At 28.4% G+C, this 27,315-nt stretch overlaps 1 protein-coding gene across 3 annotated transcripts in view; it reads left to right on the forward strand.

Moving 5' to 3' along the window:
- The window catches only part of LOC129975920 (metal cation symporter ZIP14-like), a 55,351-nt gene that overhangs the window by 18,578 nt on the left and 9,458 nt on the right, over positions 1-27,315 (forward strand). For 2 of the 3 annotated variants that reach the window (XM_056089208.1, XM_056089209.1), the window contains exons 2-6: positions 19,074-19,455; positions 21,623-21,788; positions 23,066-23,235; positions 24,957-25,082; positions 25,988-26,236. In XM_056089208.1, the coding sequence (XP_055945183.1) occupies positions 19,150-19,455; positions 21,623-21,788; positions 23,066-23,235; positions 24,957-25,082; positions 25,988-26,236 (1,017 nt within the window). In that variant the 5' untranslated portion in view covers positions 19,074-19,149. Of the gene's footprint in view, positions 1-17,311; positions 17,636-19,073; positions 19,456-21,622; positions 21,789-23,065; positions 23,236-24,956; positions 25,083-25,987; positions 26,237-27,315 lie in introns of those variants that run through there. The other variant, XM_056089207.1, reaches the window with a different exon arrangement.

Raw genomic sequence — 27,315 nt, forward strand, 5'->3', positions numbered from 1 at the left:
CTAAACTGAAAAATTTCAGAAGCATTTTAAATAAACATACGCAGATTTTTGTCTCAAAAAATTAAGAATACACCAATTAAATTTTTGTAATATCTCGCAAAGAAGAAAAGTGTCAAAATTTAATTGCATATCTTTTGAGTTTTTATGATGGCCTTTAAACGTCCTAGTACCGATTCGACCAATTTTTTTTTTTGTATCTGAAGATATTTTACCCTATTCTTCTTACAAACTTGTTTTAAATGGATTTTATTTCTAATTTTGTGTTTTTGAACCACTATTTCGAGTGTGGCCCACAGATATTCAATGACATTGATGTCGGGGTACTATGGTGTTGTGTGTAAATGCTGTTTACAATGAAAAGGATACACATTTTGAAGTTACGTGCGTTCTGTTTGGGGTTGCTGTCCTGATGGAAAATAAATTTTCATCTAAACCCCATTTTCAGTACTTTCCTTTAGATTATTGAGACCGTATAGATGATCCAACTTTCTGCAGGAAATGCTCAAATCATAGGCAGAGCTGAAACTGTGCGAAATGCAATTAGACAAGCTGGATATAAAAATCGAATTGTTAGAGAGAAACGGTTCTTCAGGTTGCAAATTCATAAAAAGCGTCTAAAATATACAAAAACTCATCAATTGAAGACCAATAACTTTTGGAAGAAAGTTATATTTAGTGATGAAAAAAATTCAACATTTTTGGCAGTAACACCCGTTGCACTGTATGGATAAAGCCTAATGCTATTTTTGATCCAAAAAATTTACACCCTACAGTTAAACATGGTGGTGACTCCGTCATGCTTTGGAGTTGTATGGCTTCAGGACATTTAGTTTTTAAAGATGGCATTATGAGTCATATGGCTTACTTGGATATACTTCGCAGCAATCTAAAGAAAAGTACTAAAAATTTGGGTTTAGAGGGATATTTCATTTTCCAGCAGGACAACGACTCGAAACAGAAAGCACGTTATGTCAAAATGTGGTGTCTTTTCCACTGTAAACAGCAGTTGCACACACCACCACAATTCACCGACATCAATGCCATTGAATATCTGTGGGCCACACTCGAAATAATGATTAAAAAACATAAAATTAGACAAAAACCCATTTAAACCAAGTGGTGCAAGAAGAATGGGGTAAAATATCTTCAGATAACACCAAAAATTGGTCATATCGGTACCAAGACGTTTAAAGTTCATTATAAAAGCCAAAAGACATGCAATTAAAGATTGACACTTTTATTCTTTGCGAGATATTACAAAAATTTCACTGGTGTATTCTCAATTTTTTGAAGCAAAAATCTGCGTATGTTTATTTAAAATGTTTCTGAAATTTTTCAGTTTAGAGGTTTTTCGTTGATTGTTCTTTATCTTTACTTTAAATTAAACCATTTGTTATGTGTAAAAATAAAAACATGTTTGCACCTCTCAGTAATGTGTGATTTATATTGAAAATCGGATTTATCATGTAAAAGTAAGGTGTACTCTCAATTGTTTGAGCCACTGTATATATCATTAATTATATATTTTTTATATATTATTTTTATATATTAATTGTATATATTATATATTTTTGAAAATTTTCGTGTACTTGCAATAAAAGTTTAATATAAGATTTCAGTAATATTGAAAGAATTTTAAAGTGCATACATTTTTAAACACTTTTGCTCTTTTGTGTGATATATATAGATGCATAAAGATAAAAAAAAAAAAAAATAGAAAATGAATGAAATGAATAGCACAATAAAGAGAAAGATTCAAAACTTTTAAAATACGAGTAGTATATTAAAATAGTAGTAGCATGATATAACTATCAAAATTTTATGTGTAAAAATAATTTGCGAAGGAAATTATTAAGAGGAAATAATTTAGAATGTTAAATTGAAAATTTAAGGAAACTACTGATCCTGGCAAATCAATTGGTCGCCATATCATCTAATTAAAATATTTCTTCCCAATTAATATACTGTAATCGGAAGTGAGCAGAAAAAAAAACCCTTGAAATCTTGCTCTAAACTTTTTTACTCGGAAAGAAAAAAAGATTTGCAGAAATCGGTGAAAAAAATAGTTTTTCTTTTTAATGATTGTCCTCTCTTTAATCTCCTCCCCCCTTCCTCAAAGATAATAAGAAAAGAAAAAACAGATTCCCTACAAATATATAAAATGTCAACAAATAAGTTATCAAATCATATAATTCTTTCTTTTAACGTCAGTAATGCGATAAAATATTTGTGGTTTTCGATCATCTTAATGGTGTCTATAACACTACGTCAGTTTTTGAAATCAACTGTTATTGGCGAAGAACAAGTTTCACGTCATATATTATTGCTCTCTCAGCTTAATAGACAGCTGTAAATATTCTAGAATACGTCAATGCTAAGGACATAAAGCAAGAAAGCGGACATAGTTTAAAAGTACTTAGAATTTTAAGAAAGATCCAAAGGATTGAAAACCATTTTCGTGAAATAAGTAGATTTCTAATATATACTTTTAAAAATAAAGATGTGTCCTGACATTCGCAGTTTGAATACTGATTCGTTATACTTCAAATCCCAGGTAAAAAAATCTGTATGTCTTCTATCTATTAGTCCACTTATTGTCCACTATTGTTTAAAAATATTGAAGGTGTCCACTTATTGTTTAAAAATATTGAAACAAGTAAGAGCAATAAAAAATCACAATAATTTTTAAAGATCTTAACTATTTTTAAAAGCATTTCGGATTTAAATAGGCGAAGGATATACTATAAGAAGACTGAAAATCAAGTCCGAGTTCGCACTTGGATCACCCAACTCAAAGAGGATGGAGACGATTGAACACCCTTAGGATTGAAAATAGAAATATCATTCAATTTAGGCAAATCTTTGTCTCATCATAATGATCAATTTTTGTATTGAACATTTTCCGATAACACCAGCATCCTGGAAGTTAGGAAAAAAAGAGTAATTTTTAGTTTTTCGCTTTAGTTTTGACTGCTTTTAAAATTTAAATTAATAATATTTTGTTGGAAAACGTTAACCATTTGCTGCCTGATTCACGCACTTGTCCTGATTTCACAGTTTCAAATTTTAAGAAATGAAAGGAGAAAATGCCTAGAAAGCGGAGGGGGTAAATGACGAATCGAAAAAAATCGATTTTTTTCAATTCGACTAACGGACAATATTTTTTTTCTGTGCATTTCAAATTGACATATCTTTTTAAGTGAGTATTTTAAAACAGTACTTTTAAGAAACCAGCGACTCTTAAAATTTAATATGCATCAGTCTTTCTGCCCTTTTAAATAAATTTAAAAAATAGTCTTAGAGTTTCGTTCACACTTAATATTTACAGAGAAATTTTCATCAGAAATATATTAAGCTGGAAAAGAGAATTGAGAAATTTTTATTTTAATAATTGTATTTTTCAGTTGCAATTTTTCATTCGAAAAATTTGATTACGTGCTTTTTACAAATGTTATTGATGTAACTTAACCCTCCATATTTTTACATGAAACCGCATAATATTTTTATCACCTTATACTGTTGTTCTTCGATTTTAAAAGTGAAAAAAAAAAGATTTTTTCCATTAAAATAAGATCTAAAACTGAAACATATATAAAAACATGGGAATGAATTCCTTAAATGATTGAAAAAGGGATTTTTTTAAATATGAAATCAGCAAGAAAAAATTGTCCGAAATTCCAGATATATTTTTAAAAAAATCCAGAAATAAAATAATTTTGGTTAAGTTGATAAATCTAGAAGAGCAAAAAGGAATATTCCCTAATTTACAAAACACAAAATCAATAAATTAATTAGAGAAAAACTATTGTTTGGACAAAAAAGAAATTATAGTAAAAGTAAAATACTAAACAAAAACTTCTTGATAAACATAAAAATTTCAGTGAAAGTAAGTGACTAAATATAGCCTCGTTGTATTTTTGTGTGTTTAATGTTATTATTTCATTTTTCTGTTACAGAAATTTCAGAATTTTATGGTTAACATTATCTTTTCTTTCGTTTATGTTATCATAAATATTTTAATGTTTCTTTTAAAAGCCTTCGCGTCGTAATCATGTATCAATGAACCCACTGATCCAATGTCAAGTTGATTCTCTTTAATAATTTAAATGATATTTACTGGTGAAATATTTTTATAAATACAAGACAACATATTTATCATATAGACTGGAGTAGGATCCAAACTAATTAACTGTTATATTATATAATTTAAGGGCTTTCTCGTCTTTATCATTTAAAAATAGCCTCAATAATAATAATATGGAAATCTTCCTGGAATTCTTAAATTCTTATGGAAATAACCTCGGTAACAGTGTTTCGAAAAGAAAATTCTTAGATTTGCGAACAAACGCACTTTGATAAATAGCTTCGGTTGCAGTGTACCGGAAAGCTCCTTAGGATTCTAAAGTTTGCGCATGAACAGATTTTGATTCAAATTGAATAATAATTTTAATATATAGATAAAAGATTAGATTGCAGATTTGTTCATTAAATGGATCAATACAAAGATCTTAAAAAGATATTCCCTGCATCCGTCAATAGACAGCAGAAAAGCGCAAATAAAAGCAAGATCATAAAAACTGAAGCTGCAGTCACAATATTTAATAGAAGCATATTTTCAATCAATAATATGAGACAATGGAAACATTTTTTTACTCGAATCACCAACTTTGTCATACGTCAGTCAGCTGTGATTGATGCTTAATTTTCGGTTTGCGCTGCGTCAATCACTGGTACCCGACGTAAAATTTTTTGTACAGAATGCGACAGTCGTCGATAACAAAATATGATACACAATTTTAGTATCATATTTTGTTATATAGTATTTAGTATTATAGTTTGTACAAAATATGATACAAAAAAAATTGTTTTCTATTAATAAATTAATGAATGCACCAAAATTTTTCTCTATCAGAATGTCTTAATGGATTTCATTAAAGCACGGTAAACATCTTGTGTGTCATCTCGATGAATATAAACATCGAGAACATCGGTAGATATTGCGGACCAAACGGAAGAGAAGGAAATATCGGAGTGGCGCTTGAAGTGTTAATCATTGTCAAATTCTCAAAAAAAAAAAAAAAACTAATAACTAGCGAATGCCCGTTAACAAACAATCGAATACTTATAACTAGCAAATGCCCGTCTAGACAGATTCAAATGTCATTTGGCTTTTCTTGTTACCCTTTGTTTCCTTACAGCGGAATCACCCCTGCACATAATGTCCACGAATGAAAACTAATAATTGTGAGAATATAAGGAATCGGCATAAATATAAAATAATAAAAAATTTTAGAACTCCCCCCGTTGAATTTTGCTACAATTTGGGTCGAAAATGTAAATAAAATGTGAAATTTACAATGCTATAATTAATATTTATTCACAAATAGATAAATTTGTTGATTAGCACATTAAAAAAATACCTGCTTGATATCAAGATATAAATTCGAATTTGCACATCTCATAATGGGTGAGGATATTTTTTACTCCTCTCTGTGTTACAGTTTCCACTGGTCTTTTTTATAGATTCAAGGATGTTGAACTAAAATTTGATAATGAAAATTGAAATTTCGCTCTAATTAACAAATCCAATAAGTACCTGAGACCTACGCTTTTACTTTATTATTTGTGTATTTATGATATATAGGGTACTTAATTTGCTCTTATTTTTGTTTCAATTCCTAAATCATTTTGTCGATCAAAGGATTCTCCTACTGATTTCTCATAATCTGGACAACAACAGCCAAATCTCAATAATAATCAGAAACGGCATCATTTTGTATTAGTCATGTCAGATCCTTTGCGAAATCCATTGACATGTGAAAGATTTACATATATTGTTTTCCCCATTTCTCAGTATGCAGGATACAATATCCAGAAAATTTGTGAATAATCGTGACAATTTTTGCTTATGGAGAATCATGCTTAAATTTGCACATTTATGAAGAATTCACGCTTACCTTGCAAAAGCAAAATATTTATTCGCTTATAAGAACTACCTATAATGTATACTTTGATTGTAAGCTTGGCGCAGAAAATAGAGGATGGACTCCATGATATCTTAGTATATTTTTCGAGAGGGGCTAGAAGAAAAAATGTTCCTTTCGTATTTATGAATATCTTTTTTTTTTTTTTACTTTTAAAAATAGATATTACATTCTTTCATTGAGCTTTTTTTTGAAAAAAGTAGTGCAAGTCAAAAGCATGGAAAATGTTGCCATCAGGGCATCTTTGATATGAAGAAACTCTACCAAGTGAAATGCAGGTTGTACAAATCTCATGAGTCAATTCCTGTAGATGTATAAAAGTAGAACAATAAAGAAACTGCGTATGTGCATATTACATTGCACTTTTGCGTTTTTAACAGATGTATAATATTTTTCATAAATAGAAGAATATCTTGACAGTTCCTGTGTTGCAAGTAATATGTATTATATTATCATCGATATCATAGTACAAGATTTCGCACACGGTAGTACGAAAGTAGATGTACAGTACAAGAAAACCAACAAGCTCGAAAACTACTAGCGAAGTTTCATTTCATAAAAAAGCCCGAAGCGAAGATAGTAAAAATACAGCCGAAGATAAAACAGCCGTAACGATTTTTTCCCCCTTCTGGTTCTTAAATTTTATTTTTCTATTCTCTGAACGAATTTCAAGAATTCATTGAAATAAACAATCCTGAGTTGATGTTAATACTTCCTCTTGAACTTCCCGTCGTTCGAGGGCTATCAATTGATCAAAATTCAAATAGAGCTAAAGGACTTCACCTCGGCTTAATCGGGATTTCCTAATTGGTTTTCACGAATGAAACTGCAAAGCGGTCCGGAAAGTCGAACTGATACTGGCTCTTGAAGCCCTGCTGAATGAATCTTTTATTTTCTCGTATAAGAGAAATATAAAATGGCCATAAAATAGTTTTTCTTGTTTCGAGTCCTCTGTAGCTGAAATCAGTGAACAAAATGAAATCTAATTTTATATACAGACTATAAAAGGTATGGCATAAATGAATACTGAAGAAAAAAAATTGTCAGTGTAACATTTTATGTACAAATATAAGACCAGCTCGTAAGAAAATGTAACGCTACAGAGAATAATAAAAGAGTATAATTTACACATATATAGAAATGAATGATATCCATACAGGATATCATTCATTTCTATATATGCCTTTTCTATCACCTCGACATTAATGATATATTGCACAATCCATTTTCCGAATGTAATTATTGATTATCGTATTATTTGTTGTAGTTGTTCTGATAGTGCCAGAATCGCTCCTGTTGGAGACTTGAGTAATTACTTTTTTCTGTCGCAATTTTTTTTCTCCATCTATGACGGTTTTTGTTGTTGGTGTCGGAATTCACCGTTTCATGCCTTCGACAATAGACAAAGTGAATCTCTTTTTTTTTTTTTTTTTCATTACATTTATTAGTTGCAGTTCCAAATTATTTATTAGCCACCCAGTATGAAAAGATTGAGAAATTTGATCTCAAGTTTTTGGTGAATTTCCACATTTTAAACTTCTTTTATTCCGAAAAAAAGCCCCACCTATTTTTGAAATTGTGTTCATTTGCCGATTTGTCTATGAATATAATAACACAAAAGCTCAAATACAATATAAAAAGGAGAACAAACATTTTTTTCTCTTGTATTTAATTTTATTGAGTTAGATAAATTTCATCTTCTGTTCCATCTTTATATTGGTATTCGTTACTGAGCCGAAGCATACTTATAAAATATATGATTTATTAGTAAAATCATTCAATGTCAGAGGTTCTTTTTTTTTTTTTTTTTTTTTTTTTGTGTGAAAAACTAAGACGTTTTTTTTTAATTTTTGAAATATTTTAAGAGTTTTGCCTCGCTTGCTGATTCAACAGAAAAGTTAGCATGTTACTATCAGAAAACAAAACTTCAAATTTAAAGCTCAAAAATATATTTTTATGCATCCAGTTATATTATAGAATAGAACAATAATGCTTAGGCATGTATAGAATATAAAAAGATTTCAGTACAGCTCAGTTTTGAAATGATACTTGTCTGCAATTTCCACAAAACTAAAAAAAAAAAAAAAAAACATTAGAAAATTTATTATAATTGGTTCTAATTACTGGTATAATAGAAGAAATAATTCAATTCCTACTATTAGTTCACACTCTCCCTATATATATATATATATATATATATATATATATATATATATATATATATATATATATATATATATATATATATATATATATGTCTTGTTCAAATTTTCAATCGTTAATAAAATACTTTTCATTCATCCATTCAAGTTCAAATACATTTTTTAAAACTTGTAGTGTATGACACTTGATGTTAATACAGTTTTTTTTAAAATATTAATTATTTTTAGAATTTTATAGCTGATGTAAAAATTATTTCTATGCTTCGTTTAATTTTCCCCAATATAATTTCCAAACATATTTTGAGATGTTATGGTGGAAAACGTCCAAATTTTGCTATTTTGTGATTCATTAAAATTTCAAAAAGTAATGCACTATGTGCATATTATCTGTCTTCAAAATATATTTGGTGCTGACATTTTAAGTTCCAGTCAAACAGACTGCCTTGTATTGTGCCGACACACGCTCAGACATTTTCTTTTATTATCGATAGAGGTTATTTTAGCCGGCGTACTGGCATAGGGGTAGCGCATCTTCCCCGTGATCTGGACGTCCCGGGTTCGAGTCCCGGTTCGGGGATGGCTGTTCTTCATATGTGTTCTATCTGTGAGGTGTGTGAATGTGCCCCCTTGTAAAAAGGGGTTGTGCAAGCGAATGTGTGAGTGTGTCATCTTCATATGAGCTAGAAGTCAGACTTCTGCCTTCGGTGCTTAGGGGGTCTTTACCCTCAGAAGCTACTGCACACCCTTTCCGTGGTAACGCGGACACGACATCATCATCATCAGAGATTATTGTAAGTTGTTTGATAATGGAATTGCCAGTTCAACAATTAAATAATCAGACTTATGTAATAATTTATATATAATGACTACTAGTTTTATGTGAGTTAATTAATTATGGTCATCCTCATGCGAACTATTCTAAAATGATAATGTTTATATACAAGCAGGTGTTCACATTAGCATTACTTTAAAACCATTTAAAAAAGACAAACTTAGGCAATTTAGACATAAAATTTTTATGAGGAATATGTATTTGTCTAATATAGATATACCTAAAATGTTTGCTAATATAAATAAACAAGGGCCGAATGATCTTTTCAATTTATTGAATGTAAACTAAAATTTAAACTCCTATAATGATGATCTTAACCCTGAAGTTCTATATTTCTCATTCAATCTTTTATTTCCTCATATAGGATGAAAAAGAAAATATTATAAGCTTCGAAATTTGACGAAACTAGAACAGTGAAATTTGGCTTATAGTCTGAACACTAAATTTGAAGATTTCAATTAAATTTTGAACGAAATCCATTCAGGGGATTGCCAGTTGTGCGAGTTGAATACAAGTGAACACAAAAGCCATAAAATGCAAAGAACTAGCTAGATGAATTTTGGTATGTAGCTTTAGCATCGAAAATGTCAATCCGTATCAAATTTGGAATTAAATCTGTCAAAGGATTGGCTGTCTATAGGCATACTTTCACATGCATGTAAGCTTAATCATTCGAAAGAGCAATAAAGGAGTGAATGAGACTGAAATTAATGTTAATTAATGTTACGTAATATTGGGACTATAGTTGTAGTTCTATGTCAAATTTTAATTTAATTCGGTTGAAAACCAGTGAAAGTAGTTTACCCAAAATTTTCTCACACACTCTCTGTTATAGTTATTCCAGAGAAAACTTGCATCATATTAGAGTAAAATAGTTGCGAAATATTTAACATTGGCGTGAGTTTAGTATTTTTACTGTATCCATTCGGTCATCCTTGGCGAGTTATTTGGCGATTAATTTCTGATATAAGGATAATAACATCAGAAAAATCGAATTTATGTTTTAGACCCTTTTTTTTCACATTCGATTGAAACTAAAAATTAGCACAGAATCAAGCTTCTAGTCACAAAATCCCATACCAAATTTTATTTATTTTAGTCATTGCATCTTTGAGTTATCGCGTTTGCATATTTCTGAAAGTACAGACCGACAGACAATCAACCCGTAGTTGAACTTAGCTCAAAATTCGATAGGTGTCTACACTATATTTTACAAATCTATGTACCGAATTTTATCTATATAGCTCTTTTCGTTTGGTAATTAACGTATTAACTTATATGCGAACATATGGACTTCCTCTGAGCGGATTTAGCTCAAAATTTGATAGAAATGTACAAATTTGATATAAAGACAGTATACCAATTTTCAGACATGCCGCAGTGGCATGGTGGTAAGGTCTCGGATCGTGAGGCGTAGGGTTTCAGGTTCGAGACCCGATTCCACCGAAGAACCGTCGTGTAAGGGGTGCTGTTGCTCGTTAAATCTGTTAAGCCCAAACGTTCTACCGCTGCTGTGGCGTGGTGTGGAGAGGGGGGGGGGTGTCAGCTCAGGTGTCGTCCTCGTTATCTGACCGCGGTTCAAAATGACGAGGTCTGTCCCAAACTAGCCCTAGTGTTGCTTAAAACGGGACGTTAATATAACTAACCAATTTTCAGGCTGTAGACTTGGATCGAAGTGCTTTTGATCTATCTTTGTCACAGATAGACAGAGGATATTTTTTAATGTGTTTTTTAAACTCGGAGAGGTCTAAAATTTGGAGATATGCCACAACCCTTAGTTCGAATTCTTTGACGTATATGAGAAAATAATAAAATAAAAAAAAACTGAATCATTGCTAAAATATTATCATCTTATGTCGTTTCGAACTTAATGCTCGAATTTCCTTTGAAGTTTCATTTTTAAGGGTTTTTTAGGAAAGCTAGAAATTAAAGCGGTAAATGTCAAGCTCTTGTCGATAGCTTTTTTCTCCCTCATTTTTTAAGTTAATATATTATATGCATGAAACCTTTTCCTTATAGATTCAATCAGTTTTTCTTTAATCGAGTCCTTCTACTTCTTAAGAAACACATTAAATGCCCCCACTTCAAGTTCCATTGCGCATCCTGTTTGAAGAACCAGCTGGTGTATTCGGCATTAGTTAATATACATAAACAATATTATGATTTTTGCGTTTAACTTGGTAACGCTGTGAAAAAAATTGAATATGTCGTTTGCCCATCTTTCCTTTGACTGATTAAACTCAAAATTAGATTTAGACCTACATTTTTGGAATCAAAATCTCTTATCAAATTTTTATTGCCTATCTTGTTTTTGTTTTTTTATTAGTTTTCTTGTTTACATAAGCGTTGACGAACCGACAATCCACCCTCTGGCGGAATTTTTCCGAAATTAGGCGCGGGCCGCGGTGGCCTGGTGGTAAGGTCTCGGCTTCGGAACCGGAGGGTTTCAGGTTCGAGACCCGATTCCACTGAAGAACTGTCATGTAAGGGGGTCTGTTGTACCTTAAATCCGTCATGACCAAACGTCCCCCCCCCCTGGTGTGGAGAGGGGGGTGCCAGCTCAGGTGTTGTCCTGACCGCAGCTCAAAATTACGAAGTCCGTCCCAAAATAGCCCTAGTCTTGCTTTAAATGGGACATTAATATAACTTAAATCAAACCAAACCGAAATTTGGCGCGTTTCTAAAATTTCTGGTCTAAAGATCATGCACTAAATTACAACTTCTTTATTTACTGATTTTCGGATTATTAAACTTCGCATATGTATAAATAGACAAATCAAAAGATAGCCAATCCGTAGATTGATTTTGCCTCAAATTTGATATTGATCTTCACTTCTATTAATAAAATCAAATGCCAAATTTCATCTGTTTACTGAACATAATCGAGTTTTTATTTCACATGCAAATTCATGTTTTGTATGTTAATTAAAAATATTGGGGTAAAGGACTCATTTTTAATTTCATAAGTCCAGCTTTATTACGTTTTTTGGGGTATTGTATTGACAAAAGATCACTTTGATCTTAATCAAAAGGTTGATAATCGATAATTCAAGGACAAGCTGACCATGCAGACATAATTCCAAAAGCGGGTTTAAATAGGTCTAAAATTTGGAAATTCATCAAAATCTTGAGACTCTAATCTTCATTTTTACAATAATTTTTCTTTTTACTTTCTATTGTATGAAATATGCAAAGAGAAATTATTGTAAGCATCAAAATATTCGAATTCCAGATTTTGATAAATTCCCACATTTCAGAATTATGTGTTTCTGTCTATCTATTTGTGAATATGATAGCTCAAAAATATTTTGATATGGACGGATAAAATATTATTTTTGACCTTTACACTTAATTTATAGATTTTTATCAAATAGAAATTCATTCTCGGGAATTCTATCTGTCAGACTATCCGGGTACAAATGCAAGGATTTATCTGAATAAAATTTGGTGCACAGATCTAAAGTAAAAATTCGTATCTCATTTTAAATCAAATTCGTTAAAGTTTAGTTTAGTTATATTAACGTCCCGTTTGAAGTAACACTAGGGCTATTTTCGGACGGACCTCGTCATTTTGAACCGCGGTCAGACGACGAGGGCGACACCTGAGCTGGTACCCCCATCTCCACACCACACTAGCGGGAGGACGTTTGATCAGGACGAAACGTGCAACAGACCCCCTTACACGACGGTTCTTCGGTGGAATCGGGTCTCGAACCTGAAACCCTTCGGTTTCGAAGCCGAGACCTTATCACCAGGCCACCGCGGCCCTCGCAATTCGTTAAAAAGTTAATTGTCTTTTAATCTGTTCTTTTGCATGCATGTAAATACGACAACTCAAAAACGCAACGGCTTAAAAAATTGAAATTTGATACATGGTGTTGATACTAAAATTATAACTCTGTATCAAATTCTAAGCAAAATTAGTTTGAATTTATCCTCAAAGAATGGATATTTTTTAACTATATTTCGGAGCACAAAACTTTCATACGTAGGACTTAAAAGATATATGGGCATTTGCTGTGTTCACAGCCTTGCCCAAGGTCTATAATTTTATCAGGAAGGGGAAGGAGAAAACACATTTATTAGAGAATATGTAAGAAAGTTTCAGGGCGAACACTCTCTTTAGTTCAGTATTTGCTTAAAAGATGCGCCCACATAGAAACAGCTTATGATGATATATAATTACGCTTATGAAGTGACATTCCATGAATTGGCTTCTCTATACGAATAATTTACCTATTTTGTGTAAGTGAATAATTATATATTGAAACATATATATAAATTATATGAAGAATTTCATATTTTGCTATGTGAATTAAAGGCCACTTCCTTATATTTCAAACTGACACAGAGGGTTCCAATGAAGAACCATTGTGTAACGAAGCACTGATATATGTTAAATCCTCGGGGCCAAACGCTTACCCACTATGTAGTCTAAGAGTATGGAGAAGAGGTGCCAGCTCAGGTATCGTCCTTGTCATCTGACTAGGGTTCAATTTCGTCCGAAAATTGCGCTAGTGGCCCTTTTAATTGGGATGTTAATATAACTTGGCTAAAATTAATCAATTGACTATTAACAACTTTATCTGATTAAGTAAGACGGAAAAAGTAAGAACAGAAAAAATCTTCAAGTTCAACTTTCTTTATTTTTATGAAAATATTTTTTTAAATTTTCAGTGTCAAATCCTTGAATTTGACTTTGAATTTTTACACTTCTAACTTTGATGCTTCAAGGTCGCCATACGATTAAATAAAGTGAAAAGAAAACTACTTCAGATAGCAAGGTTTCCTTTATCAAATTTATGGATTCAGTCTTTAAGGCCGATAAATATTCTGCGATTTGTAAACAAAAAATAATTGCATCTGCACTTAAGAAAAACAAAAGATCAGATAGTGATAAATGTTTGGAAAGCTTTTAAACATTTTATATTGGATTTTTGATTGCCGGTTTGATCATCGGTGTATTTTCTGGGTATTATTGTAAAACTGTTTACTTAACATGCTATTTTCTGTTAATTTCTTTCCATCTTTTGACTTCCCCTCTGAGCTTTCCGTATTTAACCATTGAAAAAAAATGATCTCAATTCAGATTATTAAGGTATGACAAATACTGTAATACTCCATCTTATACGGATTCGAAGTAATGTGGTTTCCTGTATAAGTAATGATTTTTTTTTCTAAAAAAAAAAAAAGATATTTCGAATTTTAACTTGAAATAACTCTGCATTGGAACTCTTAATGTGACTTCTGGTGAACTAATGAATTTTCAAGAATAACCTTCTATTAGCACTTGATAAATGTACTTTTTTTTTACTGTCTTATAACCGAAGCATATAAATAGAAAGTATTATAATCCTCAAAGAATTTGAGCTCGAAATTTTGACATATTTCTTTGACACAAACAAATGAAATTTGGTATATGGTCTTAAAATGAAATTTGCAGATTTCCATCAAATTTTGAAAGAAATTACATTCGCAATCAGGTTATAATTTGTCATGGTAGCCACACAGAAATATATCTGTGCGGTTGTCCTAGTCGTGCAAGTGAATATGTCGACTATAAGATATAAAGAATTATATAAATAAAATGTGGCTCACAGATTTAGTATCTAAAATATAAGTTCTTATTAAATTTTGAATTTAAACTGTCAAAGGATTGGCCGTCTATCACTATGTACTTTGCCATGCATATAAAAGCGATAACTGAAAAACGCAATAATTAATTAAATGAAATTTGGTTGTTTCTCGTGAATGAGCTAAAGATACGAAATTTTATACACTTGTATCTTCTCAATGACAAGATACCATTTTAATATTTTCAGAACTTAATTATCATTTAACCAATGAATATAATTTAAAGTTGATTCCATGTAGCAGATGCCACCTGGTAATGAATTTAAGAAAAAACAATGGATTTCAATAGCCCTTAATATTTAATAATAATGAACTACAAATCAGACATAAAATGTAGGAAATAAATAAAATAGTTAAATTTTATATTACAGTTAAGTAATAAAAAGTGTCTTTAAAAATTGATTCTTCAGCTTTTAAGACTCGTGAAAGATTACCGAAAATATGGCCAGAACCCACCAAGTTAATTTTTCAAATTCCGGAAATATGATAAATTGAAATTTATGCAATTCTTAATATTCATGTTGAAAGAATTCTCAAATTATTCCGCGGTTCAAAAGCAGCAGTTGAAATGAAAATAGTTTCAAAAGACAGATACAAATCAATCTAATAAATTTCCTGGCAAAAATTTCTTACGACAGCTGTCCAGATTGATATACCATCATGCACATGCTCAGTTGTTCAAATTTGTTTGTCAAACCCTTCTATTTATCCAACGAAAACAAGCAATTACAAGTGTTTTATAGAAATTTCAAAGCAGTCTGTGCTATTTCATTGTATAAATAGCGTTGCAAACATAATTACGAAAAAAAAAACTTTTCTGTTGCGTTTTTATAAAACTGCATATTACTTAGCTTATTAGTACTTATACTACGAATAATTTCAATCAGTAGTAATTTTCGATCAGGTAGTTGTCTTGAACGGCTGAGCCACAAAGAGCCTTAATAAAATAATGTTATTAATAACCAAATGAATATATTTGTAAAAAATACAAATTCTGTGTGATAAAAATTAGCACAAAGTCTGTTTAATTTAATTATTGAAACCATTATTAAATAAATTATCAGAACTTAATTTTACTAATACCTAAAAGAAAAAAAATATTTATTTATTTATAATATATTGGCATATTAATTGCTCTTTTAAATTGGCCATATTATATTCTGTTTGACTATTTCTGTAAAATAGTCAAACAGAATATGCTATTCAAGGCTATATTTCTATGCTATAATTTTCAATGCTATATTTATTCAGAATTTATTATTTGCAACAGTCTCATCATAATTTAATGCTTTTTTTGTAGATAAATAAAACTATTATTCATTAATTATGACTAATTTATCTAAATTTTATAATTGCATTTACTTTTTTTTTTTTTTTTTTTGTAATCTGCACATTAGTAATCAAATGACTAAAAATTTTTAGGTTTGTTGAAATATGATATTTTTTGAATTTGCTCAAATGTGAATCACAAAAATTCAAATGTTCATTTATTGATAAAAAAAACCCTCTTAGTTTGAATTGCTTAGAGCTTCAAAATGCTTACATCCACCGCTGATTTCAATTAAATTATAATAAACCTGAAACAGAAAATAAATTTTATTCATTCATTCATTAAATTCTGAAATGAAGCATTGCATAACTTATTAAACTAGTTGAATTATTCTAATCGCCACTTTCACGTACGCTTACTCAATACAACTATTGGTTTTATATATTATGAATTATATTACTGCTTATAAAATAACTTAATTTTAACGTATATAATTTTTTTTTTAATTTTTCAATTTCTTGGGGAATATTAAAGAAATATTAATAATATTTTAATTCCAACACAGATAAATTTAAGTGAATTTTTAAATTTGATACATTCTAAATGAAGTTTGCATTTGTGGAAAAAAAATTCGTTTGCAAAATTCAAGGCAAAATCTCTCTCTCTCTCATTTTTTCAAATTTCACCTTGACTAATATTTTTGAATAATACATTTGCAAAATCTAATCTTTATATGAGAGAATTCTGCCAGAAATACACATTAAAAATGAATTAAAAGAAAAAGATTTAGTAAAACACACAGAAGAAAATATCTTCTTAAAAAAAAGGAGGAACAAAATGTATGTTCATGTGTGGTAAATAAAGAACATATTCATCATTTAATTTTTCAAATAAATAATGCATGATTATACATGATACTTTTCAAAGTAATAATATCATTTTATTATAAAAATAAATCGCAATTGAGTTTCATTAAATTATGAATTATTCAGTAATATTTTAGATATTTTTGATTGACTGTTTGAAAGAATATTCATTTCCATTTATTTTTTTTAAATGTATACTATTTTTGTATACGGTTCAAAACATTCTTAATTAATTTTCTTTTTAACTAATATTATACCAATTGCTACAGAAAGAATATGATTGAATTTTGGTTTACGTCAAAAAAAAAATCCTTTATGCGAATGGTTCAAAATATCTTCTCTTTATTATTAGACTTATTAGTAGTGTATCGATTTTATAAAATTCGATTAAATCAAAAGAAATAAAAAACAAATCGTCTGTACTCTTTCCATTTATGTGCAACATTTTTTAGAAATCTTCTGATTAGCAGAGGTTAAAGTCAAAGGAAATTGCAACGTACGATGATAAGCTCCCAACCATTTCAATCAAGATTTTCGAATCTCTCCGCGGTCTTTACCATCCCAGAAATATTACACCAGCCTGAGAGCGTGGGGATCAGTTTAAAAGGACTGAATTGTATTTAGTCCCTTTCCTATCGCTTATCGTATAGAGCATCACGTGACCGAAACTGCGGGCTGATTTTTTTGCGGAACATTAACCTTGTGAAGGCAATGTTTTTATTGGGCACTGTCGAACCGGCAATGGCGTTTGATTTGCGGACCTTCGTTCTTTCGTCGCTGCTCTTTCGGCGTAACGCGCTCGATTTATAATTCTAAAATGACACACGAGTGAATTCATTCAAAATTTGGATTTCAAACTGTTCATTCTATACTCAACATTCCATGCTGTAAGTGAATGGGATTTATTTTTAGCTACTTAAATTTACCTCTTATAGCAAAGCTTTTGCAACGAGTTAGTATGCCTATGTCTACTGCTGGTAAATGTTTAATGGAATGTTTGTCATTTCATTTTTTCGTATGGATATAAAAAACCCACTTGTATTGTATAATATTTTTATCAGATAGATGATTAACTGATATGAATTTTGAAGTAAAATATAATCTTTAAAAACACTGACGCAATAAATTTGTCTATTACATATTTTCCGTGGTTAGTAGGTATTTTCTATTATTTCACTAAAAATGTGTTGTTCCTTTTAAGAATATTTTTATAAAATAAAAAGCAAGCTGTAAAGTTTATATATGGCATACATATTTCATTTGCTGAAGAAAATCAATTTTGGATATCTTTCGAGGATTAATACAATCTCTTTATTGAAAAAAAAAAATAATATTGAGTGATATTTTTATAAGAAAGCTTATCAGTAGGATTAAACTCGATGGAAATTATTTTGATCCATCACAATTTCCTTTTTTTTATTTTGTTAATCTAAAACTTGTTGTTACAATTTATAGAACAAGAATGAATACATTCATTAAACTTGTGTTTATTTGCAAGGGAAAATGCATTTGCATTCAGCATTCAGTTTTGTTGCTAGATAAATTTATATATTTATTGTCCATTTACCATTATTATTGTCCATTACCATTATGGTAACCAATTGGTACCTAATAATTAAAAAATATTTATTGTAATTTTAATTTCCTAATCCCTATTAATTATTCATAAAAGCATATTAATTGTTAAAACTAATAATAGATAAAATTATTCTTGAATAGGTTATGAATTTAAAGTTTCTGAATCATTATTTTTTTTGTGTGTGTTTTTTAAATTTTCAAGAGATGTAGCTTCTTTACTAAGCAATTTGCTTTATATCATCAAAAATTTATTTCGGCTCTCCACACTGTTACATTCAACTTTGAATTTTTTTTAAGCCATTAAATATCATAATCAAATATTTTTACATTTACAGAGTGAGAAGTTTCATTTAAATTAATTGAAAGTAACTTCAAATAAAACAATCACTAAAAATATTCAAAGCTTTGTTGAAATTTGTTTTTTTTTATGTGTGTGAAGATGAAATTTTTAAATCTGTTTTACTTTAATTTTTTTTTTTAAAAATTGTATATTAATATTTTTATGACAATATTTTCTGAATTTAATCTTTAGTTAAACCATCAATATAATATTTTTATTCCTTACTAGCAGTTCCACTTAAAAGTAATTTTCTCCAAATCACTATCAAGATTTTATAATATGTATAGTATTAAACTACAAATTAAAAAAAAAAAGTTAACAATTTTTTTATCTTTTTATTATTTAAATAAAACTGATTCTGAAAGTTGCTTTTATTTTATATTGATCATAATATTTTTACCTTTCAGATACCGACTTGACGGACAATCAACAATTGGACTGTTAACTTCCTGCCTGATTTAATTTTTTGCAGGATTCGAAATCATGGCTATTCATTGGCGAACAACATTTCTCATTGCATCATTCATTCTTCCATTTTATTTCTGCAATGCTGAGCAACAGTTCATTGATAGCTTAGATATTTTGGAATCTCTGTCGCAGATAGCACTTTTGCGACATCATCCAACATCTGCTTATTCAAATGCAAATATCTCGGAAAGCTTTTCTCTGTTGTTTGAAGACTTGCATAATCAAAATCTGACATATGCTTTACCAAATTTGAACTGTTCGTCTTTATCGCAGTTCCCTTTGTTGCCGAAAAATTTGTGCAATGATGGACATTTGCTTAAGGTAAGAAATATATCTTTTGCTATTATCTTTATTAATATTTATCAAATATTTATTAACTTGTAATTTATGTATAAATAAAACTAGAAATGCAGTTTTATACTTCCCATCTGAAGCAGTTGTTAAAAGTAGAACCTACCAAAATCTTGGCTTAAAATAAATAGCATTAGCTTAATTTAGTTTTGTGTTTTAAGGAAGGATGAATTGTATTGCATCTGTATCTGTAGCATATAGATGTGTAATGGGTATAAAGATCTCATTTACTGCATAGTAACATAATAAGAATAAATGCTGCAAGGGAATATTCTTTGTTTTTTTTTTTTTGTTTGTTTGTTTTCCTTTTCCTATTCTCAGTGTCCATAGATAATGAGAAATATACTTAAAAATACTATGTCCCTGCTGTCTCTCGCTTCTTTTGATTGTTGCCTTGGGCATCTAAACTTCTTTTCCTCTGCTTATTCCTTGTTATGCCACTAGTATCATAAAAAAATATTTGAGTTCACATTTTTAAAGCCGAGAATAATAAATGAATATAAAGCCAAGAAATAAATGAAATAAAATATAAAGTTAAGAAATAAATCATTGATTTATATAAAATAGAGGGAGTCTTCTGAAATTAAAATGTATTAATGAATTCCTTGATTAATTTTAAATGTGTTGTTAATTTAATGAGGTATGTATTATAAAAAGAGCTTCTATAAATTTAAAATGCAACTAAATTAATATCTAGTATTTGATTTTCAGTTTAATAATTAATTGAAATTTTGATCTTGAGACCTTTCAGAAAGTTCTTTGAAGTTATTTTTATTAGCAACTTAAACCTTTATTTGTAATTCTCATTGTTGTTTCTGAACCTGCATTTAATCTTTTTCACCAGTCTTTTTATGATTTTGTTTGAAAGAAATTAGATATTTTGTTTCTGAACCTGCATTTAATCTTTTTCACCAGTCTTTTTATGATTTTGTTTGAAAGAAATTAGATATTAATTCAAGTTGAGTTAAATCAAAAACATTCCAAGATTTTATTTTGGAGATCCTTCCAATCAATGTATTAAGGTATCATTACAAAAGTAATTTTTTTTATAATATTAAAGGTAATTTAAAACATGTGATAACTAGATATGTGTGTCAGTATTGTTTTCAATTAATTTCATTTTTTTTTTTGTGTGTGTGTGTGTGTGTGTGGAATTTCTGCTTTCACTCTAGTTATGCTTTAAAGTTTCTCATGACAGAATTTCTGATAAGTAGGAAGGATAGATTCTCTTTTGCTGAATAAGTTTACATAAACTTTCTTCTCTTTTTGAATTCATGACAGTTTGTTTTGTCTTTGACTAAAACAGGCGAGGAAATAATACGCTTTCACATATTACAAAGTTTAGCATTTTTAATAATTTCTGTAGATATTTGTAATTATTGTTTGTTTTTTTTACTTCATATTTTATTTTTAAAAAAATATTGGTTCTATTATGTTAGCAATTTCTCAAATTTTTGTGTAAAGCTAATTTTTAATATGTAAAAAAGAATTGATTTCAGTAAATGTTTACATTTGGTACATAGAAATTTTTTTACTGTTTATTCTCTGTTTATGCCTGAGTTTAAAATTAATATCTGAAATGCTGATTATTTTATAAATAAACTGTGATTTATGAACTTATTTATATGTTGAAATAATTCTTCAGATTATTTGCTACTTCTAGAAATCAATCAAGATTTACTTTAATTGTGCATTATTCTGCAAATGTAATTTTATTACAATTTGTTTCTACTCATGTATTAAGAAATTAGAAAGAAAATATGCTTGGTAGAAATTCTTAAACATTTTTTTTTTATAGATTCTTGGTTATTTTTATGAATTTTAATGTTTTTGCCTTGATTTTTTTTTATTGCTCTAAAATTTTCTTTCTTAAAATGTGTTGAAGTTTAATTCTATGAAAGTATGAATTATTACCTTTATTTACTAATAATGTTTCATGTTTATAATAGTAATTTTAAAAGCTCGCAATATTTTATTTCTTTGAATTTGCAGGTTTTTCTAGTGTAAATATTGGGAACTTTACAAAAATTAAATCTTTTGTATTATAAATTTGTATTGTAAATATTATATTTTGTATTGTAAATAATTTATATTTTTGTTTCTCTTTGTTTAAATTTATTATTATTATTTCCTTTAGTGCATGTCTGCAAGTGACATGTTGGAGCTAGTTCCACAATCAACAAAAACTGTAAGTGAAGCACTTGCAAGATTATGTCCATTGCTGCTACTTCAGCTTCATAATAGTGCTTGTTCAGTACCTGTTTCTGATCAGATTACTAGTCTAAAACCTTCTAGTTTGGCAGGTAATTTATAAAAATGTTTGTCATACTCTTGTTAATTATTGTAAAATTATTTGCTATTGAGAATTTTAATTAAAATATTTTATGGTGTACCACCATTTATATTAAAAAAGTATAACAAAAATAAGATTTCTCTAATCTGTTGAACATGTTTGTCAGGATGTATCAATTCATCTGTTGAAGAAATAAATTTTATTTCAAAATAATGAAAGACCGATTATTTAAGTATTGTATGCTATTTCCATCGTATGCTGGTGGTAATATTTTTAGTAAGATAATTTTTTATCATTTTATAAAGATATTGTATAACATTCCTCCATTTAAAAAGCTTTAATCTATCATTCTGTAGATTTTTCTGTTGTATATTTCTTACTTTTGGGTATATAGATCTAATATGTTATGTATTATGAGCATATGTAAATAATAATTTGGCATATCCTCGTAGACTTAAAAATATCAAGTTGTAATTTAGGAAGAAAGAATGAGTAAGAGTTAAGTAATAATGAGGGAGAACAATATAATAAACAAAGATAAGAATGGAGTGAGCATAGGCAATTATATTAAGTTTGTTAATCACATTTTAAAAAAATGGAAAAAATAGTAACTTTTTGAGAATATTACGAGTTAATTAAAAATTTAAATAGTTAATAATAATTGTGCATTGTGAGAATTAGCTGGTATACTTAATCAAAGCTATACTTAGCTGGATTATTGGTCCTATTAATTTGGCTATTTTATTGCTCTGTTGCAATATACATGCATGAGATACTTGGAGTGATTTATATATATATATATTTCTAAAAGATAGATATCTGAATAATGTAGCAAGACTTGTTTTTACAAACTAGATTTATAAAAATATGTAGTGTTTAATCAAATCAGTCTCGTACAATACAACTGAGGATTCTAAAAGTATAAAATTCTTTGTAACAATTTATTGTAAAAGTGTATTAAATTAATATTGTCTTTTGTATTTAGAATATATATAATAAAATTTCCATTAAAAAATGTGTTATTATTTATACTGTTTTCATTACTATAACTACAGACATTTCATTTGTACTAGTATGCTCTTGTATTTGTATATTCATGAGATATGTGAAACATAAAAGTTTAATAAATATCATTCTTTGGCAATTGCATCAATTATATTGCATAGGACATATTACACATTTTAATTGCTATCCATTCAAAAAGATCATCCATTCATATTTGATTGAATGAATAACTTTGCTATCATATGTATTCATTGCTACATGATAGAATGTCTTAATTTTCAGTTTGGGGCTATGGACTTCTTTTTGTCACAGTCATAAGTTGTTGCTCATTAGTTGGTGTCATTATTCTGCCACTTCTAAGTAAGAATGTTTACCAAGTTGTCCTGATGTTATTTGAAGGATTGGCTGTTGGAAGCTTAGTTGGAAGTTCATTGTTTCATCTCATTCCTCAGGTAAATATTTCCAATTCCTTTTCACATTTTTGAAATATTTTTGCATTCATTAATAGTAATTATCCAAAGTTTGTTTGCTTAATTATTCATATATTGAACATTTCTTAAGTCTTTTATTATTTGTTATGACTTCTTTATTATTTCATTATTATTATTATTATATGGTGACATTCTTTAATAGTATATAACAGAACTTGACAGAAAAGATTTTTGTATTTTGACACATTTCATGATATTGACAACTAGCATAATCACTTGTATCATTGAGTGTACATTTTTTTTTTTTTTTTTTCTGTAATAATTGAATTGATAGTTAAAAATTTTTGCACGAGATATTTGTTTTATAGCATTATTTCCTTTAAGTCCCTTGATAACATTTTTGAAATTCCTCCTTCTTTCTTATTTTTACACATTTACATTCAGTTTAAAATATATAAGAAAATATCTATTCATGACATATTTTGTATTTATAATTTTAATCTTACTTTTATTTGTAATTTTAAAAATGTATTAATGTTTATGAAAATATTGAAATTAAGTAAGTAATAATAGATTAACATCAGATGAGATTAATTGGAAATAAATATTGATTGTTGTATTATGCTGCTGTAAATCATTATCTGTTTGGATATAATGCATGTCATTTATAATATGTTTGGAAATAACGTGTGTGTGCCTGTGTGCATGCATGCTCTATAGGTCAGACTGTTTGACCTACAGCTACCAAATTGAACACCTATATACCTGGAGGATGGGAAAACATGCATCATGGAGCAGTTTAATTAGAGTTTAATCAATGAAAAACTAAATTGAATTTTTGTATTTTTTTTCTGATAACTTCAATAAATTTACAATGAAATTTTGTTGCATTTTTTTTTTTTTTTTTTTTTTTTTTTGCTTAAATTCTAACAGTAGATTACATTATTACTATGAAATTCAAACTGGTTTCATTGTTTCATTAAATATTTAATACTTTGATTTTCCTGCATTGTAGAAAGCTAAAGAAGAGATGCGTTTAATATCTATTATTGAAAAAAAAAATTATAACATCTTGAAATTTGGAAGATAGATTAACCAAATATTTCCGTTTTTGATAGTGCTATGATGTCGTAAGACTTTAATACTGATGATGTATAATGTAAACTGCCATGAATTTCTGACAGAATGCATCCTATGGTCATCAATTATAATAAACAATTGTTGTTTTGGTCTCTAAATTTGAATAAATGTCTATTTTAATCTCCCAAATTTGCAAGAAATGCATTTGCTGCCATTTTTGTTTATTTAACTTATATTTAAGTAGGTAGATAATTTTTTTACTCTTAATTTCTCATAATTTTTCCAGATGTCAGTCTGATAATTTTGGATTTAACTTCAATTTATTTTTCCAAGGGAGGGCATTGTTTATACCTAGGGATAGCCAGTGAAGCACGTCTTTTCACACTAAAAGTGTTAGAATTAAAAATGTGCAGTTTGAATCAGGAAATATGAATTCTAAAATAAAGTAATATAGGCTATTTTAAATTAAGACATAGTAGGATTTAAAATAGATTAAGAGTTATCATTATGTATGCCTGTGTACAACACACACACACACACAGTGTTTCATCAATGTACGTATTTACAAAGTTCCATTAGATTTTAATAACATCTTAATTTTAATATTTCTTAATAGAATTTTTATTTTGGTTTATAATTTAAAAATTGATGTTTGTTTTCAGACTTTCAAACTTGTTGGACAAGATGAAGAGCATAATTATTTATGGAAGTCACTATTAATTTTTGGTGGAATTTATCTATTTTATCTGAGTGAAAGGTTCATGAAAATAATTATTGATGTGAAAAAGGTAATTTTAATACACTTTATTCATTTGAAATGCTAAATTTTAATCTGTATTAGAATAAATGCTGTTTGTTTAAATGTGACCAAAAATAAATGCCAGGCATTGTGATAATGCTTCTTTAGTTTAAAATTGGAAGAAAAAAAAACTCATGTAAATGTGTTGCTTTTCAGTAGGACTTGTAAAATAAATAATAATACTTCAAAAAAATTAAAGATTTGAAATTTGCAATAAAATTCTTTATTTTAGTATGTTTATTAAAATTCAAAAATCATTCCTATTAAAATTCAAAAATCATTCCATGCACAATAAAACTAATTATATATCCTTAAAAAAAACATGTTAGTTATGAAAATACCTGTAAAGTTATGTTTGATTGCTGTGATTAATATTGAAGAAAGAAATTCATTTTTGAGAGTTTGAATAGATATAAAAAAAAATATAAATTTATATGAGTGGGAAAAAAATTTTTAAAGAGAAATGAAAGAAAACTTTGAGAATTTGCTGTTTTTCTTACCTATTGGATATGTCCCAATTTAGAAAGTTTTTTTGGGTTTATTTTTCAACTCTATCCTTAAATAAAAGTAATGGGAATGGTGAATATTAAATTAGTGATTTTCTGCTATGACAGTGGATTTATATACTGTTTTGGTAAATCTGCAGAAAAGGCATGTAGGGTTTTGTAGATTTAAAAATTTGAGTTGCCAAATGTACTTATAACATTTTTACAAATATAAATTAAAATTTTTTAGCATTGTCTGCTTTTAATTACTTTCTAATTTAATTCATTTTTTTAATTACTGTATATTTCAGATAAATGACCTCTTTGGAAATTTAATATCATTTTAAATATTTTGTTCATATTAATTTATAATTTCTCTTTTGCCAATATTCTGAAACTTTTTTTGCAGGAAAGAAAATTAAAGAAATCTGGTTATCAAATCAAAGAAAACTCAAATGAATTTCTGAAAACTTTGCCCGAGACTAATCATACCATTATTGTTACATCTGTGAAAGAGGAAAAAAATGAAAACGGCAACTATACCAATGGTTCTTTGCCAATACTCACTGCAGAGAGTTTTAACAATCAAAATAACTACAAGATCAATGATGCCACAACTGAGCACATGATAGTAAAATCATATCCTGTTGAAGCTGAGGTGAATTACTTTTTGTTTTAATTCAATTTTTTTTTTTTTTTTTTTTTTTTTTTTGCATGCTGTCTTTCAAAACTTTATTTTGTGGTAATCTGTTCTATAAATCTTTTTTTTTTAATTACCAGTTGGTTAATAAATTCAGCAATGTAGATTTTATACTTCATATTATATTAAAATAGCTACTAATGTCATATAAATATGAATTTTTAATTTTGTTTAGTGGCTAAAATGTTTTGATTGTCTTAAGTAGGGAAAAGATTTTTTTCTTTTTAAAAATAATTTCGTATATTCCTGGAAATGATAGCAGTTGGTTTTTAAGTGATAAAATGTTTTGTTTCTTTTCTGCATGTTTTATTTTTTATGGAGCATTTGTTCATTATATTTTAGCGTATCATTATTAGTGAATTATTTAACTATTTTTACTATGAGTAATTTGTGTGTAAAAGCTTTAGAAATTTTTTATGCTTACCAAAAGTATATATATATTGAAGGTTTTCAAAAAAAAAAAGCAAAACAGTAAACATTGCTTAAGAATTAAGAATATCAGCAGCCATTCAAAATATTGCCCGTTTTTGAAAGGCCAATCACATAAAGAAAAGAAGGCTGGAATTTGATTTCTTGATCCTTTCCATGTTAAGAAAAGCTTTTTGGAAAATGAAATTGAATATAAAACTAATGCACTTGTTTAATAAGCTGAACGAGCCAGATTTTTCTTTACTAACAAAATTTATTATGTGTAAAGTTATTAATGAGAAAATGAAACTGTTTGAAGAATTTGATTTATTTACTTAAGCTTCTTTTTTCTCAAGGAATTAGTATATTAATGAAATGGCAGAGTGTTGGTAGATGTCTTTTTCTTAATACATCTTTTCTTCGGTCAGCTGTATCAAGAAAAAACATTCACATAAAGTTATAAAATTTTAATTTTTCCTAAAAAAAACATGTAGGGGAAAAAAACATTTAAATTTTTAATGTTTGTGACAATATTTATCAGTTACTAATGATATCCTAAGTTTATTTTTATAAAATTGGATACTTTCTTGCTCAACTTGGTAAATTTTATAACTCGTAGCTCTAGCGTC

The sequence above is a fragment of the Argiope bruennichi genome, chromosome 7 (assembly GCF_947563725.1).
Source record: "Argiope bruennichi chromosome 7, qqArgBrue1.1, whole genome shotgun sequence".
Classification (NCBI taxonomy): domain Eukaryota; kingdom Metazoa; phylum Arthropoda; class Arachnida; order Araneae; family Araneidae; genus Argiope; species Argiope bruennichi.